We start from the raw sequence: 19402 nt of genomic DNA, 5'->3' as shown, positions 1-19402 counted from the left end.
CTGGAGCAAAACCAGGACAGAGTGCTTGTTAAATGCACGCAAGAACCATCTCCACTATTTAAAACTTGCTGGAAAATGAGCTCTTTTAATAACTTGTGCAGCTGTAGCAGCAGTTGTGATTAATGCTATATTCCTAAGTCCCAAAAAACACAAACCTTCTCTGAAAGTGTGTTTTCCCACAATTTTTCAGCCTTTTTCTGAGCAGAATACATGCATTATACCTTTCTTCATGTGGCGCCATGTGGTAAGAGGAACATGAACGGCCATCCATTACTGGTTTGCTTTGGTTTGGTTTGGGGCTGATATGGTGATGAGGAAGAGGAAGAGATTGAGCACTACACTGTACCCAGCAGAGTCCTAATTTTAGGGTAATAACCCAAAATACCTAGGATGTAAAATTTGTCTTTTAAGATCAGTTGGTGACCACCAAGAGGATGAACCCAAGTACCATATGCCTAGACTGTAGCACTGCCCTCTGCTAAAATTGATTTGAGTGGCATGGCTCTATGGCTGAAGGCCTGGGAAATACTATTTCCCAGGACACCAGACCACAGGGTCAGAAGGTCTGGCTCTGCCACTAAAGGGTGGGTGACCCACACAAGCCTCAGTTTCCTCATTTACAAAGTTTAGATAAATAGCATCTCAGGACTTCCACATACATTATATGAAGGGTATAGAGAGCTGGAAGAAACTATAAAATGGAAGGTAACATTTTTTTCCAAATTTATTGAGGTATAGCTGACAAATAAAACTGTACATACATAAAATACCTAAAAATCATGATTTGATATACATTTTGAAATATTTGCCACAACAAAGTTAATTAACATGTACATTTATCACCTCACATAGCTACCTCTGTGTGTGTGTGTGTGTGGTGAGAATCTTAAGATGTACTCTACTAGCAAATTTCAAGTACACAATATAGTATTATTAACTATAGTCACCATGTTGTACCCTTGATCCTCAGAACTTACTCAACTTATAACAGAAAGTTTGTACCCTTTGACCCATATCTCCCCTACCCCTAGTTCCTGGAAACCACATTTTCTCTCTGGTTCTAGGAGCTCATTTTTACTTTTTTTGGATTCCATGTGTAAATGAAATCATACAGTACTCGTCTTTCTCTGTCAGGCTAATTTCACTCAAAATAATGTCCTCTACGTTCTTCGGTGTCATTCCTAAAATGACAAGAGATTTCATCTTTTTTATGCCTGAGTCAAATTCTACTGTATATACATCCCAATTTTCTTCATCTATTCATCTACGGACAAACATGTGGGCTGTTTCCATATCTTGGCTACTGTGAATGTAAATCAAGACCACAGTGAGATGTCACATCATACCTGTCAGAATGGCCTCTATCAAAAAGACAAGACATAACAAGTGTTGGTGAGGATGAGAAGAAAAGGGAATCCTTATTCACAGCTGGTGGCAATGTAGGTTGGGGCAGCCCCTGTCAAAATAGCATGGAGGTTCAGAAAATGAAAACAGAATTAGCATATGATCCAGCAATCCCAATTCTGGGTGTCTAGCCGAAAGCAACAAAGTCAGTATCCCTAAAGGATCTGTGTGCCATGTTGTGCACTATTCCCAGGAGTCAAGATCCCACAACGACCAAAGTGATGGAAGTTACTATTATCACTGAGTACCATAACTCAGTGATTCAAACATTTTGTCCCTGAGATTGTGATACTCCTGCTCTCACAGAGAAAAGACCAGAACGAAGCAGCTTCCCGAGTGGCTGGCCTGCTCCTTGAAGGCTTGAGAAGAGAGCACGGGCAGTAAAGAAGTGGCCTCACACTTAGAGCGGCACCGCAGGCACAGGCTTTCCCACCGCTAGCCCCTTTCCACCCAGGCAGAGTGGGAATAGCACCCGGGCTCCCGCAGAGGTGCTGTCAGTGTGAGCCACCATGTGCCAAAGCACTGGCCCGATGCCTGGACAAAGTGGGTCCTGGAGAAGCGAGAGCCATTTGGACACTGCATCTGAAACGTAGGTAGCTGGCACTTATCCTACTGGGATATTTCAGAACACACAGCCCAACACTTCCAGCAGCTCAATATGCTCTTCTTCATTTAAAAAAAAAAAAAAGAAAGAAAGAAACAACAAACAATCAACCAAATAAATCTCTTCATAAAGTACTGGAATAAACTCTGTGACCTCTCGGTAAAGGAGACACACTATTCAAGGAGTGGATGGCAGGATCTGTGTAATATTTATAGCATCCTGTGAATATAACTGCTTTCCAGGTTAACTTATATATATACCCATTCTCCAGCTAGACTCCTGTGGGTTCCTAGAAATGAGTTCCCACTGGGCAGAATCACTGGGTCTTGGTTCCTATGGAAATATTATTCCAACAAGGAAATTTGCGGAGGCTTTTTCATTCTCCCCCCACCCCACAAGTCCGCATGAGCTGAGGCTACAAAATTCTCTGTAAGAGGCCAGTTAGTAAATATTTCAGGCTTGGTCAGTCACATGGTCAACGTCTGCCACAACCACTCAACTCCTCCGTGGTCGCCACGGACAACTAATACACGAGCGGTGTGGTTGTGTTTCTGTAAATCGTGATTTATGAACACTGAAATTTGAATTTTACGTAATTTTCACACATCATGGATAGTGCTTCTTTTTTTAATTTGTTCCAACCATTTCAAAATGTGAAAACCACCCTTGGCTCGAGCACTATACAAGAACTGATATGGGGATGTGTTAGGTCCAAGGGCAAGTAGTTGGCTGAACTCTGCCCTAAAATCTTAACATGTCATCGGCTACAGTAGATTTTGTTTTCAACTACTGACCTCTCCTTCCCCAGAAGGCAGTGAAGGTAGTCATATTAACCAATCCTTTCAGAAAGAAAAAGCTCACTCCCAACCCTTGCTAACAATTAGGCTTTATCGTCTGTTTCCTTGACTAGCTCTTTGGAGGGGTTCATCTGCCTTGAGTCATTTTAACACCAGGCTCCTGTGGCTTTGTGCCTATATAGCCAACACCATCACCTGTGCACCTTTGGTCTGCCCTTATGTGTTGTGACTTACCAGAACGTGAAAAATGGTGAAAAGAGAGGCCTCAGGAGAGCTGACAAGCAGACTGGCACATTCCTAAGCTAAGAAGACTGAATTTTCCCATGCTCTCTTATTGCTTAAAAAAGAACATAAGATCATGGTATTCTATCATACTCTCTGGCCAGCCATGAGGGAAGTGTTTACTCACTGTATTGTTCAGTACCACAGTTTGTATATATTCTAAAATATAAAATAACTAGAGATGAACATTCCCATGGGAAAGCCACCATTAGGAGTCTAGAATAAAGGAGCTTTCCCTTCATTTATTTAGAATGCCTCTGTTGGGAGGCACCTGGGTGACTCAGTCCGTTGAGTATCTGACTCGTGATCTCAGCTCCAGTCTTGATCTCACAATCATGAGTTCAAGCTCCATGCTGGGTGTGAAGCCTACTTAAAAAAAAAAAAAAAAATGCATCTGCTTGGTCACTTCCCCTCAATGCCCTATGAAGAGCCTAAGATAAGCACCCAGTAAGGAAGCAAGGAAGGTCTTTAACTAAGACACCCACCCCTGTCCTTGCTGCCAGTCACTGAAAGGCTTTTCTTTCCTGTCTTCATAGGGATATTAGCAAGTACAAACGGATATCCTAGACTTAATTTGGGTTGCCATACATCTACCACCCCAAACACTGAAAGAAAAAACCAAGCCTTCAGCACACCCTCTCTGTAGCTATGAAAAACAGATAAAATTCCAGAAATTATTTTTCCTTCCCTTTTCTAAGATAGCATAGTAGCCGGAATAAAGCCCTCCTCCCTGTCAAGATGTCCACATCCTAACTCCCCAAACCTGTGAATATGCTGCCTCACACAGCAAAAAGGACTTTGCAAGTGTGAGTAAGTTAAGGATTTCGAGATGCGGAGGTTACCCTGGACTTTCTGGGAGGGCTCCATGGGATCACAGGTTCCTATAAGAGGGATGTAAAATGGGCAGAGTCAGAGAAGAAGACACGATAGCCGAAGGAGGTCAGAGAGACGCAGGGTCATGAGTTGAAAAATGTAGGCAGCTTCTAGAAAAACAAAGGAAATAGGCTTTCCCCTGGAGCCTCCAGAAGGAATACAGCCCTGCCAAATCATTGGAGAATTCTGACCTCCGGGACCGTAAGAGAATAAATCTGTTTTGTTTTAAACCCCTAATTTTATGGTACTTTGTTACAGCAGCCATAGGAAACTAATACAAGCAGCTGCTAAAAATGTCCCAGACAAAATGTAGTTCCTTACAAGCCAGCCACTTTCTCTCACTCCACTTAACCCTGAAGAATGACAAGAAACTTCTACCCCACATTCACGCAGGGTCCCTAAACTCCAGAACTACCGAATGCTTAGATAAGACGCGATATTAAAGGGAGGGTTGAAAGGGTGAGTGGGCAGCAAGAGAACACCGCAGTCATATACAAAAAGCATTATCCGGGAGGGCTGCAAAGGATGAGATAGAAATGGAATGTGCCTTATTTATAGCAAAGCCTGCCTCCCCTCGCAAGTGTGTGACAGAAGAGCTGTTTTAAAGTTTTATTCTTCAAACTTGGCTGTGGAACTTGGCTGCATCTCAGAACTGTGCTTTTGTATTTAGCTTTAAAATATAAGAAGCAACCCCATGGCTAAACTGGAGGCAGAGGTGGTGCGGGCAGGAAAAATGCAGGGGGTGGGGAGTGGAGAGAGGTTGAAACATTATTCTTATTGAGTTAGTCGCTTAAGAAAAACAAATAGAGAATAAAATAGCAAGCGGCTTGGAAAAATGCCAAGTTGGAAATTTCTCAATACCCAGGCGTTGAGGCTCTCCAGAGAAGGGTGGGGCTGCAAAGCCAGTCGGACATTAGGGTAGGGATCTGGTTTCGAGGTAGAGAGCAGAGAATACTCTAGCCCTAATTATTAGAGATCCCCTGCCTGGCTTGCTTGCTGGCTTGCTTGCTTTTTTAATTTATGTTTTAGAGAGAGAGAGAGACAGAGCATGAGTTGGGGGGAAGGGCTGAGGGAGAGAAAGAAGCCAGCTCTGCACTGAGCAGGGAGCCTGATGCGGGACTAGATCCCAGGACTCCGGGATTGTGACCTGAGGTGAAGGTAGATGCTTAACTGACTGAGCCATCCAGGTGCCCCTCTCACCCTCTTTCTTTCTTTCTTTCTTTTTCTTTCTTTCTTTCTTTCTTTCTTTCTTTCTTTCTTTCTTTCTTTCTTTCTTTCTTTCTTTCCTTAAATTCCTTTTCAGCGTAACAGTATTCATTGTTTTTGCACCACACCCAGTGCTCCATGCAATCCATGCCCTCCCTAATACCCACCACCGGTTCCCCCAACCTCCCACCCCCTGCCCCTTCAAGACCCTCAGGTTGTTTTTCAGAGTCCATAGTCTCTCATGGTTCACCTCCCCTTCCAATTTCCCTCAACTCCCTTCTCCTCTCCATCTCCCCATGTCCTCCATGCTATTTGTTATGCTCCACAAATAAGTGAAATCATATGATAATTGACTCTCTCTGCTTGACTTATTTCACTCAGCATAATCTCTCTCAGTCCCATCCATGTTGCTACAAAAGTTGGGTATTTATCCTTTCTGATGGAGGCATAATACTCCATAGTGTATATGGACCACATCTTCCTTATCCATTTCTTTCTTTTTTTTTAATTTTTTTTTTTATTTGACAGACAGAGATCACAAATAGGCAGAGAAGCTGGCAGAGAGAGAGGAGGAAGCAGGCTCCCTGCTGAGCAGAGAGCCGGATGTGGGGCTCGATCCCAGGACCCTGGGATCATGACCTGAGCCGAAGGCAGAGGCTTAACCCACTGAGCCATCCAAGCACCCCTCGCATCCCCTTTCTTAAGTTCAATGAACACTGACAGCAATCCGGGGAAGGCCAGCCTATATTTCCTCCTGGAAAACAAGATATCAGGAGTCATGATGCAGGTCATGCCCTCTGACCTAGAAATTCTAAATTTTGCTATTAATAACAAGGAACTGAATAAATTACAGTATGTTATCTACTTGTAATACAATATAATCTTTAAAACTTAAGATTATGATGACATATTGTGGCACAGATTAATGCTTAGGATATGGTAGAAACACATAAAATAGTATATATGCCATGATTACCGACTAGGCTAATAATATATGTTAATTTTTAAGTTTTTAATTGAAATATAATTAACCTGTATCACATTACTTTCAGACGTACAATATAGCTATTCAGCAGTTCTAGACATTGCTCAATAAGGTAAGTGTACTTTTATTTTTTTTAAAGATTTTATTTATTTATTTGACAGAGAGAGATCACAAGTAGACAGAGAGGCAGGCAGAGAGAGAGAGAGGGAAGCAGGCTCCCTGCTGAGCAGAGAGTCCAATGCGGGACTCGATCCCACGACTCCAAGATCTTGACCCAAGCCGAAGGCAGTGGCTTAACCCACTGAGCCACCCAGGCGCCCAAGGTAAGTGTACTTTTAGTCCCCTCTATCTATTTTATCCATTTACTTGCCTCCCCTCTGGTAAATACCAGTTTGTTCTCTATATTAGAGTCCATTTTGTCTGTCTCTCTTTTACTTTAAATATTTTATTTATTTATTTGATGGAGAGATAGAAAGCACAATTAGGCAGAGAAGCAGGCAGAGGGAAAGGGAGAAGCAGACTCCCTGCTGAGCAGGGAGCCCAACGTGGGGCTCGATCCCAGGACCCTGGGATCATGACCTGAGCTGAAGACAGACGCATAACTGACAAAGCCCCCAAGGCGCCCTGTCTCTTTTCTGTTTACAAGTTTTGTTTCTTAAATTCCACATATGAGTGAAATCATATATTTGTCTGACTTATTTCCTTAGCATTATACTCTGTAGGTCCATCCATATTGTTGCAAATAGCAAGATTTTATTCTATTTTATGGCTTAGTAATATTCTGTCATATTCCTATATATATAAATACTGCATCTTCTTTAGCCAACCATGGATGGACATTTGGGTTGCTTCCATATCTTGGCTATTGCAATAATGCTGCAATAAACATGGGGGTGCACCTATCTTTTCAAACTAGTGTTCTCCTTTTCTTTGGGTAAATACCCAGTAGAGGAATTACTAGATCATATAGTAATTCTATTTTTAATTTTCTGAGGAACCTCCATACCTTTTTCCACTGTGGCTGTACTAGTTTGTATTCCTATCAGGAGCACACAGGGTTCCTTTTTTTTCCACATCCTTGTCGACACTTGTTACTTCTTGGTTATGAGTCTAGCTATTCTGTTAGGTGTAAAGTGATAGCTCATTGTGGTTTTAATTTGTATTTTCCTGATGATGAGTGACATTAATCATCTTTTCATGTGTCTGTTGGCCATCTGTATGTCTTTGGAAAATGTCTATTCAGGCCCTCTGCCCATAAAGGATTTTTGTTATGTTGTATGACTTCTACATACATTTTGGATAACAATCCCTTATCAAATATATCATTTGTAAATATCTTCTTCCATTCAGTCAGCTGTCTTTTTTGTTTTGTTGATGGTTTCCTTCATTGTGCGGAAACTCTTTATTTGGGTATAGTCCCAATAGTTTAATTTTACTTTTGTTTCCCTTGCCTAAGAAGACATATCTAGAAAAATGTTTCTAGAACTCTCAATGAAACTATTGCCTATATTTTCTTCCAGGAGTTGTATGGTTTCAGTTCTCACGCTTAAGTCTTCAATCCACTTTGAGTTTAATTTTTAATATGGTGGAAGAAAATGGTCCAGTTTCATCCTTTTGCATGCAGCTGTCCATTTTCCCAGCATCATTTACTGAAGAGACCAACTTTCCCATTGTACATTCTTGCCTCTTTTGTCATAGATTAATTAGCCACATCATTGTGGGTTTATTTCTGGTTTCTGTATTCTGTTCTATCGATCTATGTGTTTGTTTTTGTGCCAGTACCATACTGTTTTGATTACTACAGCTTTATAATACCCTGAAGTTTGGGACTTTGATACCTCCAGCTTTATTCTTCTTTTTCAAGATTGCTTTGGCTATTCAGGGTAGCCCTGAATATTATATATTATATATGTGTTAATATATACTTATATAAAATAAAAGCCTGGAAGGAAATAGACCAAAATGTTAGCTGTAGCCATATTTGCATGGTAGGAATATGTGAGGTTTTTTTTCTATAGTTCATATGTTCTTTTGAAAATGAATTATTACTTTTAAAATGGAAAACAATGAATTTTTAAAAGGAAAGAAAGAAAATCAGTCAGCAGAAAGCTCATTACCAATATTTTACCAGGTGAGCTTCAGAACTAAAAATGCTTAGTATTTTCTTATTTCAGGTTCTCCATATGAAGAATAAGGCTATTATTACTCCAGGCACAGCTCCTAGATTTAGTGTAATAAAATACATTGCCTCCTACGTACATCTATGTTTTCTTATCACCAACCTTTGCTTTCAACAACTCCCATCACCTAGAATCATTTCTTGGCTTTTCCTCCAGAACAAAATCCTCCCCTTTCTTAAAGATGCAATTCAAGTCATTTCTCTTGAAATTCCTTCCTCCTCTGTAAGCTCACCAAACTTCCTATAATCAATTGCAAACAATTTTGAGATCTCCTTTGTTTTTTTCTACATAATTTAATTTCTTTAAAAAAAATTACAAACTTTAGGATAATGTAAACCCAGATTCAAATCTCAATACCAGTCATTTACTCCTTCTGATCCTGTTTCCTTGCATGTAATATAGGAGGACCACTGCTTGCCTAACAAGCCATTTTGGTGGTTACATGATTCAGTGTGTGTGCAGTACTCAGCACAGTAGCCAGTATACAGTGGATAGTCAATAAATCCCTACTATCTTCCTTAATCTTACATCAGCAGATCTACACTAAAGAAAATACGGAAGGTAATTCTCCAGACAAAAAAAATAATAATAATCCCAGAGCTAAGCACAGAGATGTAGAAAATAATAAAGCAGAGAAAACAATAATTTTTTAGTAAATTTACACAACCATTATATTTAGCAAAGAAAAAAAAATTTTACAAAAGTGGCCAAGTCCAGTAGGGTTTTTAAAGTAAGGAATATTCAATCAGACCATATTCCAGGATGTCAAGAAGCATCTTCTTTTCAAGGCAATTAACAGGGACCCAGTAACCTAACTGGGGGGTTCATTCCAAATATAAGTCCTATTTCTTATGATTATTTAATTCATTTTCAACAAATATTTGATTGATTGATATCTTTTGATGTTATTTACCACAGAGGTAAGAATATTCTTTTGGTGTGAATGTGTGTCTTTATCTATATGTCTACCTCATATATTTTTTTCCATTCCCTTACTGTAATACATTTTTAGAAGTAAGAATGCAGTTCAAAAGACTTGTCCATTTTCAGTTTTGATTTCTATTGGCAATAATGTTTTTTAAAAATAATGATCCTATCCCACAATGGCTGAAACACTTATTTTCCCTTCACAGATATCTGTAGACTTGTAGTTTTTCTTGCTCAAAATCCTGAGAATGAGGACTTCACTCTATGGCCATTCAAGTTCTCCATAGTGTAGGAATACCAAAAAGGAGTGTCAATAGTGAGAATAATAAATTGCCAAAATGTAAAATCTTAGACTCTTTGAAATGAAATGAGGGGGGAATAATGGGGAAAAAATGAAATGAAGCCTTGAGCACACCAAAGGCTTTCCAAATTAGAAAGCTATACTCATGGAAACACATCATATTAACCCACACTGAGCTATTCTCGACACTAAAAATACCCTCCCTTTCATCTGCAGACACTGATAGCACTGGTCGGGGACTTGCCCACACTCCCGTCTCTTGCCAACCAAGATAATGTGATGGGGAGCTTTTCCTCTGACAATTCTAATCCTAGGGGAAAAGAAAAACAGAACAGTTTTTCCTAAGGCAATAAAAAACCTTCAAAATACTTAATGAAAGGAATCTTAAAATTCGGATTGAATGGTTAAATTAGTTACCCAGAATACTCTCTGAAGTTAGTCCTTGGGAAAAGAGAAAGGAAGCCCTAAATGTTCAAGACTAAAAAAGCATTTTGTTTGAAACACACTGACTTGTCTGACTTTCCAAAGTTTTACTTGGGTTAACTTTTTAAAGAAAATTTAAAAGAAAACAGAGAAGGCTATTAAAAGAATATATAGGTAAGGAAATGTGGATGTCTTTATTTTAGATTATGAAAGCCCTGGCATGTTGGAGCTGAAAATACTTTCAAAGTCCCCCAGCCTATAGAACCCCTCACTTTGCAAATGGCAGAACTAGACTTGAAACCGAAACGACTTGTGTGCAGCCCGAAGTCAGCTAGTGGTGCAACCAGAATCGATCCAGGGACACCCTGGCCCAGTTACACACTCCTTCCATGACACTTGACTTCTCTGCACACAAGGAGGAGAAGGGCAGGCAACTCAGCTCTACAGTTACTTGGTTCAAAATTTTGTTGCTTCAAGGAGATCTTCTGATATTTCCCAGGTGTAACCTGGTGAAAAGATACCTCCTTATTCCCCTCAGATTAGCCCTACATCTCACTGGTCACCCAACCCAATTGGTTGTACCTCCAAAACATCTCTCAAGCCCATCCCTTCATCTACATTACCACTGCCATTGACAGGGATGTCATTTTGTCCTCACCCAAATTCCAGTAAAATCACCAAACTATTCTTCCCACTAATCTTACCATCTCTCTCATATGCTCTCTGTACAAGTGTGTTCTCCATACTGATCGCATGACTTCCTGGCTTCAAGTTCTCTCATGCTCACTTTCTTTATGAAGAAAAACAAGGTTTTAGTGGCTTTCCTTTGCTTTAGGGTTAATACCTGCATGAGTCAGAGACTCATCAGGAAACAGAGGGCACACATAAGACAATCCAAGAAAGGTTTATTTCCAAAAGGACCAAGTATAAGGAAGTGGCAGAGAATGGGAGAACCACAAGGGAACACTCAGAAGCCTCTGACTTGTGTGTAAACCCGTCACTTTGCAGTTGACCTCGTCACCTGCTCCTAACAGAAAGGATATAGAAAGTTATGTCCAAGATTGGGTTTTAAAAGATTGAAACTCCCACTACCACCCCCTCCCTTCCGCCTCTTCTTCCTTGCTCACTCTGATGAAACAAGCTGCCTTGTTGTAAGCTACCCTGTGGAGAAACACATGTGCTAAGAAGCCAAGAGTGGCTCTAATCAACAGTTAGTGAGGAACTGAGGCCATCACTCCCACAACATTTGGGGAAGTGAATCCAGCCAACAACCACATGAGTAAGGTTGGAGTGGGCCTTTCCTCAGGTGAGCCTTCAGAGAAAAGTGCAATTCTAGCCAACAGCTTGATTGTGGGCCTTGTGAGAGGCACTGCCCCAGAGGACCCACCTAAGATTAATGACCCATGGAAACTATGACATAATAAAGGTTGTGCTTAAGCCAATTAACCCCATTACATATTTGGGGTATTGATTATACAGCAATAGAGGACTATACAAATGGCAGTCACCCAGATCCCCAAAAAAGATGAGGAGAAGAAAAGGGTACTTGAACCCAGAGGAGAACAGTCTGACCTGGGAGAAACCATGACTTTCAGTCAAGGGGCACAGGCAGTGCAAGACTCTACAGAGAGGGAGCCATGGGAAGGAACACCCTGGCTTTGCTCTTTTCCCTCTCTCCCATCTCTCCCCAGGCTTCTACTGACCAAACTTCATTCAAAGCCAGAGATTCCAAGAGCCCTGCAGATGAGTCTACCTCCTGGGGGAGGGAACAACATGGAAGGTGGGGGTCGCGAGAGGATGTGCAGGTGCAAAAGGAAGATACCTGCATAATGTCCTAAATCTTTGGAAATATATGTAAGGTCTTTTGTGATCCAGCCGTAATCTCCCCAGGCAACTTTATTTCTAACCTCCATCACATATACGTAGCTCCAAGAAAACAGCCACTTGAAGTTCCCAGAACTCAGTTTATAACATCGCAGCTTTGTGCCTTTCCATGTGGTAGTAGTCTTTCTGCCTCCCACGCTGCTTTTTCCCCTTCTCTGCCAGGTTAATTCCTATTCATCTTTCACAGATTAAGGCAGGTGCCAAATCCTCTGGATGTCTGCTATGACCTCATCATTCTCTCTCGATGTGGACTTCGTGACTCTTCTGCCTCCTTCTACATTCCTCAGCTCACCTCTACCAAGGGCCTCTTGTAATTGCCTAGTTACCCATCACTGACCCGTTAGCCTACGGGTTTTGTCAGGGCACAGACTTCATCTTGCATTCCTAGCATCTGGCATGCAAATGACACTCAATGCATATTTGCTGATTAAATTATTGCTAATCCCCCACTATGCCTTGGTCATCAGGATCTAGAGGTTCCCTGTCTCTCAGTTGTGCTGGCCACTACCACTGCCTTCTGTGAATCCCAAAACAATGTCCTAGTCTCGGCTTGCTCATCAGACCTGCTTCTTCCAGGGTAGATTCCCCCCCCCCCCCCCGGCCTTCTTGCTGCATACCACTGCCTGTGTAACTAAAATAGTACTACATTTACTTTTTGGAAATATGCCTAAAGCAACTTTTGCCCAGGACTGCAAGGGCCCTAGAACATTAGGGAAAGTGACCTTGGAGTATCAGGGCAACACAAAGGCAAGACCCAAATTCCAGCAGAGAAGGAATAAATAACTGGAAACTAACAAGGGAAGAAAGCCAGCAATGACACACAAGAACACTGGACTTGTCTTCTTTCTCTAAGACGTCCAATTCATCCTTAACACTCTGTGTTACTGACAGCATCCAGTGCTACTATTTAAACACTGTTCCTGCTATCTGTCTAATGCACAATCAGTACCACCAAGTAGACATGTACGAACGTCTTAAATGTTACTCATGAGCCAAAGAAACAGGTCACCACCAAGAAAATACTTTAACTGTTGAATGTTAAATTATTACAAGCACATTTTTTCTTTTGATGCCTAACTACATTAGGTCTTATCTCAATCCAGCGTAAGTTATGCAAGACTGTTTAAAATATTTCCAGAAAAGTTCAAAGACCCTTAAAGCACATCGGCAGGCTCACAACATTGTTTTGACATCCGGGAAGTTTATTAACTTCTAATGATGGAAAACTTACAGAATGACACTTGTAAATCATTGCAGAAATGCGTGTTTACAGTATTCAGTCCAGTTGCCTCATTTAACAGAAAAAGAAATGAAGCCAAAGTAATATTTTATTTATTACGTTGATGGGTTGCTGGGTACACAGGGTTCACTTTATCATGCTTATTTCTACTTTATGTGGACACTGAATATATTCTTTTTGTGTCAGAAGTATTTTGTGTAGGGAAGGAAAGAGGAAAAGAAAGGAGAGAGGGGGAAGTCAAAACAAGAAACAGAGCTAGGAAAATGAAGTTGCCCATCCAGAGTACCAAAGCAGTGAGTGTGGGGGCTGGGGCCAGACATCCAGAGCTCTCTGCTCCCTGTCTGGCATATTCCATCACACTGTACTGCCTCCTGACCCAAGTCTAGGTCAAGTTAAGCTACAATTTTCTCCGTCCAACTACCATCTAATTGCCCAGAGTTCTACGAAATCAAATTACCAGTCCAGTTGGCAATTTCTCAAGAGACATTATTAACACCACTCAGAGAACTAAACAAAATCAGAATGCAACCTACTTGTACTCAAAAGAATTCTGAGTTTATTAAAGAAAGTAAACATTTTAGAAAATTTTTACCCAAAATACAAGAGTACCAGCAAGCAGAAGGATGCTTTAGCATTACAAATGTTCAAAGTTCACCCAAGTCAAGTCTCTGAGAATAAGGGTGAGAAAAGCAAAGATCTGCTGAATAGTATTTTCATTTATTTAATTCATCCCATGTCTGTTGAGCCCCAACTATGTGGCAGTGGTAATCTGCTGTTGATATCGTGGTGGTGGAAAGGACAGTAATGGGGTAGTCAGGCTACCTGGACACAATCATGGCTTCACTGGGAAACTGCTGAGTAACCTTATGCAAGTTACACACTCTCTCCATCCTTCAGTTTGCTCATCTGAATGAGGGTGTTACAAGTAAATCCTTCACTTGTAAGTTTATGTGACAGGAGACTGGTTCTTCTACATTTGAGAGATCTATAAATAATTATAAGCTCAAAACCCCACTTCAAAACACCAACTTTCCCATTACTTTGCCATGCATACGCTACCTGAATATTGTAAAATATATCAATAAGTGTGTTTCAAACTCAGATTCTCCTGAGAAGTGTTTAAAACTAGATTCCCAGGGTGTGTCTGAACGGCTGAGTTGGTTAAGTGTCTGCCTTTGGCTCAGGTCCTGCTCTCAGGGTCCTGGGATTGGCCAGTGTCAAGTTCTGTGGGCTGTCTTCTCCCTCTCCCTCTGCCCTGCCCCCCTCCCTGCTCATTCATTCTCTCTTTCTTTCTCTCTCTCTCTCAAATAAATAAAATCTTTTTAAAAATTAAAAAATAAAAAATAAAATAAGACTCAGATTCCCAGGACCTAGTTCAGTCCTATGAAACAAATATATCTTGGTTATATTTGGGGATCCTTTGGGGATCAATATTTTTATAAAACACCCCTAAATGATCTGATATTCAGCCAAGTTCAAATATCATCCCTACATTGGACAATTCAATGACCCAGGATCTTTTGGATGTGAGAATATAAAAAAGGTTATCAGGGTCTGGGTGACTTAATGAATAATTAAATTTTTCTCTTAAATAGATTTTTAATGTGACCAATACATTTTTCATACATACCTCCAACCCCAGATGTGAATGTGAAGGATGAAAAACTAAATTAGAAAGTCTGTTCAACTCAATAAATAAATCATGCCTTGGGAAAGTACAACTTCTCACAGCTAATGACACAGAAAACATGAAAAGAAAATGAAGAAGATCCTGAGAGTGTAGGCTTAAGAAACCCACCCATCATTACTCATATGTCAGAAGGTTACCATCCTAAATGGCATTTAAAAGTCACAACAACATCATGGACACAATCATCCCACTTATTACTCGGAAGTTTACCCGAAAGCTCCTTTTCTCTAGATTTAGCTTTTTAAATGTCAGTGTTTGAATCAACACAACACAGTCCAAGCAAAAACTTCACACTAAAAACATCTGACATGAGTAAGAAACAACAAACAAGAGAATGAAAACAACAAGAGCAACACTATTTGCACAATTTTTAATGCAAGTTTCTGTTGTAGACCTCTAAAAAAGTTTGGTTTTAAGAGTTTACAACCTTGAAAAAACCATTACAGAAGAGGACTTCCACAACATTTGTTTTGGATTCACCCTGATTTCAAGGTTTAATCTTTACTGACATCTTGAAGATAGTGTCCTGCGATATTGGTTGTATTGGTTGTAGCCAATGGCTGGTCTACAGCACTGCTTTGAGTAGAGAACTAGGCAAATAACCCACAGTTGAAACAGAACCGTAATTTAGTGGAATTAACTAGGTTTAAATTACTCCAGGCCCTAGACCCATACTAAACAATGCCTCTTTCTCATAGATCAAACAGATGCAATATTCCTTTTACAGCAATTAACTAACATAGCAAATAACATGAACACAAGCATACCACACACATGTTTGTCGTAAGTAAGCTAGATCTATTTCCAATATAGAAAGCAAATGGCCAGTAGTCATATCTCTGAAGAACTACAGCAATCGACAACTTTGTATCTAAATTAAACCAAAAAAGAGTCCCCCTCCTACCATCCAAAAATTAAAAATCAAGTTCCCACAAACGAGAAGGAAGTTTTCCTTTCAATATAATATCAAACATTTATAATACCCAAAAGGTGTTTGGTGGCCCACCGTGACCTTGACCTTTCCTACCAACCTTTAACAACCCATTGGTTTACAATCTCCTGAATAATATAAAAATTACTGGATTTAAATTAAAAAAATTATATTGCTCTCCTGTGTCTTCAAAAAGCAATACACAATGGAATACTATGCAGCCATCAAAAGAAATGAAATCTTGCCATTTGCGACAACATGGATGGAACTAGAGCGTATCATGCTTAGCGAAATAAGTCAAGCAGAGAAAGACAACTATCATATGATCTCCCTGATATGAGGAAGTGGCGATGCAACATGGGGGCTTAAGTGGGTAGGAGAAGAATCAATGAAACAAGATGGGATTGGGAGGGAGACAAACCATAAGTGACTCTTAATCTCACAAAACAAACTGAGGGTTGCTGGGGGGAGGGGGTTTGGGAGAAGGGGGTGCGATTATGGACATTGGGGAGGGTATGTGCTTTGGTGAGTGCTGTGAAGTGTGTAAACCTGGTGATTCACAGACCTGTACCCCCGGGGATAAAAATAAATGTTTATAAAAAATAAAATAAAAGCAATTCACGGGGTGCCTGGGTGGCTCAGTGGGTTAAAGGCTCTGCCTTCAGCTCAGGTCATGATCCCAGGTTCCTGGGATCGGGCCCCGCATCGGCTTCTCTGCTCAGCAGGGATCCTGCTTCCCTTCCTCTCTCTGCCTGCCTCTCTGCCTACAAGTGATCTCTGTCTGTCAAATAAATAAATGATATCTTAAAAATAAAAAACAATTCACTGTATAAACATACTTTAATCAACTTATTAATAGTATCAACATGTATACATTTTATAATTTAGTTCCTCTCCAAATGACACTGTCTTTATAAGACCTCAAGATAAAAGAAAAGCATTCATTATGGGCTACCTCCATGCAAAGTAAGATGTGAAATACCTCATTTACTTATTTACTCTTCATAATGACCTTACGAGGTAGTATCCTTCCTCCCACCTTTTATTTTTCTTTTTAAAAATGAAGAAACTAAAGCTCACAGAAGTTAAATAACATAAGGTCACACCACTAGGAAGTAGTAGGGTTGCAATAATTTTAACCTAGGTCTGATTCCAAAGCTCATATTTCTATGAACTTGGCATAGGGTTTCCCAGCATGGGTGGGTTAAGAAAGTAATGATGAATAAACATCTTTCTATTCTGTATGCTTCACTAATTGGTTAGCCCTGTTAATCTCTTTTTTCTTTACTACAACTTAACAGGCATCTCTGTTAGAGAAGGGTTATCTAAACCTTCTCTTACAAAGCAAAGGATTAAGGAATTTGAGACTCAAAGCAAGATTAGTTTGAGTTCTATCTTTATAAGGAAAGAGAAAAACTCACCATATTGATCATCCAGAAATATCTAGTTCAATCTTGCCCATGTGATTAACAGAGATCAAACATACAGTCTTAGAGAATACACGGAACCCAGCAGACAACTCAAATATTTAGTGAAATGAATGAACATTAACTCATTTTTCTTATTAATATGTAACACAGTTAGGTTACATTTTCACACATATGCAAGCCTTAAAAAGATGTGCTAATAGGAAGCAGTCATTCCCTCAGATTCAACATGTGCACACTTCCTGTGTCATAGTTCCTTCCTTTAAGACGTTCTTCCAAATATCCCTATTTGAATTAATAGCATCAATGTCTTTCTATAACCCAAGGTCAAAGCACAGTCTTCTTTTCTGTTCCCCTCTTAATTCTATATTCATTCAGTTTCCAAGTCATTTTTAAATTCAGACTCTTTAATCCTTTTGCTCATTCTCAATCAATTCTGAGGGGTATTTTCCCTGCTAGATTAATGTCCTCTTTACCAATCTCACAGGGACAGAAATACCAATACCCTACCTCCAGAGCCTCAAATCTGCCATCATAATAATGCATCTGGCACACTAGGGCAAGACTCATAATCCCAAAGAGATATTAATTTTACAACTCCTAGCACAAAAGTTTTTCATGATTAAAATGTTTATGATTCACCATTCTCGGATCTGGCTCCATCCAGACTCTTCCCAAAACCTTACCTCCATTACTCCATGGAAGTCACCTCTGCCCCCAAACTCACTGGTTCTGGTTCCTGCTCACTTCCCTCAGCAACTTCCCTTTGATGAATGCATCTCACTACCTGGAATGTTGTTCTTCCTTTCTGCTTTCCACATAAAGCGGTCTTACCCATCCTTTACAATGGAGTTCAGAGGCCACTCCTCTGCCAGTACACACCTGGCCTCTAAGCCTGGAAGTGATCACCTTTCCTCTGCTTTCATATAACACTCTATTTGCACTTCTCGTTTGGAAATTAACAGTTAGATTATTACATTTATTTGCATACATCTTCTGTCTTCTACCAATGGCAAACAGCGAATACATGCATACCTCTGTATCTCCCACACAGCATCTAGACCAGATCTTATACGTACTATGGGCTCAAAAACAATCAACTGATAAATGTTACACAAAGGCTTTTACCTCAAAGGTGAATATATTTCCTCTGCATTGCTTAGGCAGTCTTTGCATTTAAAAAAAACCAAATCAGGGGCACCTGGCTGGCTCAGTCTGTAGAGAATGCCATTCTTGATCTCCAGGTTGCAAGTTCAAGTCCCACATTGGGTGTAGAGTTTACTTAAAAATAAAATCTTTAAAGAATACCAAATCATATGTTTCAAGTATGACAAACCTAAGTTCCTTAAATTTTAGAATTGGAAAATCAGAGGATGTGAGAAGAAAACTATATTCATTTATCAGTCAAGGCAGTTTAGGCAGAAAACATTTGTCAAGCTGTCAACCGTCACTCAACCCTACACGCACACACACACAGAGACATCCCAAGCATGTCGCGAGAGGCCTTACTTTGCGGTAGACTATCATATTTGGAGAACTCTCCTCTGGGTCAGCAATTCCCACTGCTTTTTGATCCGCAGATCCCTGAGCCATCATGGATGTCTTCACTCACGCTGCAAAAGTAAACAAATAGACCATCAGGACATGACAAAATCATATAAAGAAAGCTCTACAATGCAAAGAAGTAAGTATCTTTTGGCACGTGATACAAAAATTAATTATGATGAGTTTATTTTTCCTCATTAATTTAAGCAGTATTTTAAAAAAATGTTCAAGGGATATTTGGGGTCTTGTTATCCAATATTCAATATATTATTTGTTTTTTTTTTTTAAAGATTTATTTATTTATTTGACAGAGAGAAATCACAAGTAGACGGAGAGGCAGGCAGAGAGAGAGAGAGAGGGAAGCAGGCTCCCTGCTGAGCAGAGAGCCCCATGCAGGACTCGATCCCAGGACCCTGAGATCATGACCTGAGCCAAAGGCAGCGGCTTAACCCACTGAGCCACCCAGGCGCCCCCCAATATATTATTCTACTCCCAAAGCAACATGTTCTCTATTTTCAGCCCAGAATCATGCACCCTAGGGGAAGGCTTATGCCAGTCCCACATAATCTCCTGAAGATAGATGAAGCCAACCATTTTGATGTTGATTTTGTCTTACCAAACCTCACTTTCTGATTAATTCTATACAATAAAATCTGAATATTTTATCAGCTAAATGTAAATCAAAACCACAAGGAAATACCAC

General features: G+C 40.2%; 1 protein-coding gene across 7 annotated transcripts in view; it reads right to left on the bottom strand.

Moving 5' to 3' along the window:
- Positions 1-19402, bottom strand: part of RGS6 (regulator of G protein signaling 6) — a 544877-nt gene that overhangs the window by 498606 nt on the left and 26869 nt on the right. For all 7 annotated transcript variants that reach the window (XM_082733462.1, XM_082733461.1, XM_082733459.1 and 4 more), the window contains exon 2: positions 18664-18767. In XM_082733462.1, the coding sequence (XP_082589588.1) occupies positions 18664-18750 (87 nt within the window). In that variant the 5' untranslated portion in view covers positions 18751-18767. The remainder of the gene's footprint in view (positions 1-18663; positions 18768-19402) is intronic.

Source organism: Mustela nivalis (genome assembly GCF_964662115.1).
Source record: "Mustela nivalis genome assembly, chromosome: 6".
In the NCBI taxonomy this organism is placed as follows: Eukaryota; Metazoa; Chordata; class Mammalia; order Carnivora; family Mustelidae; genus Mustela; species Mustela nivalis.
This window is presented reverse-complemented; position numbering and strand designations above follow the sequence as displayed.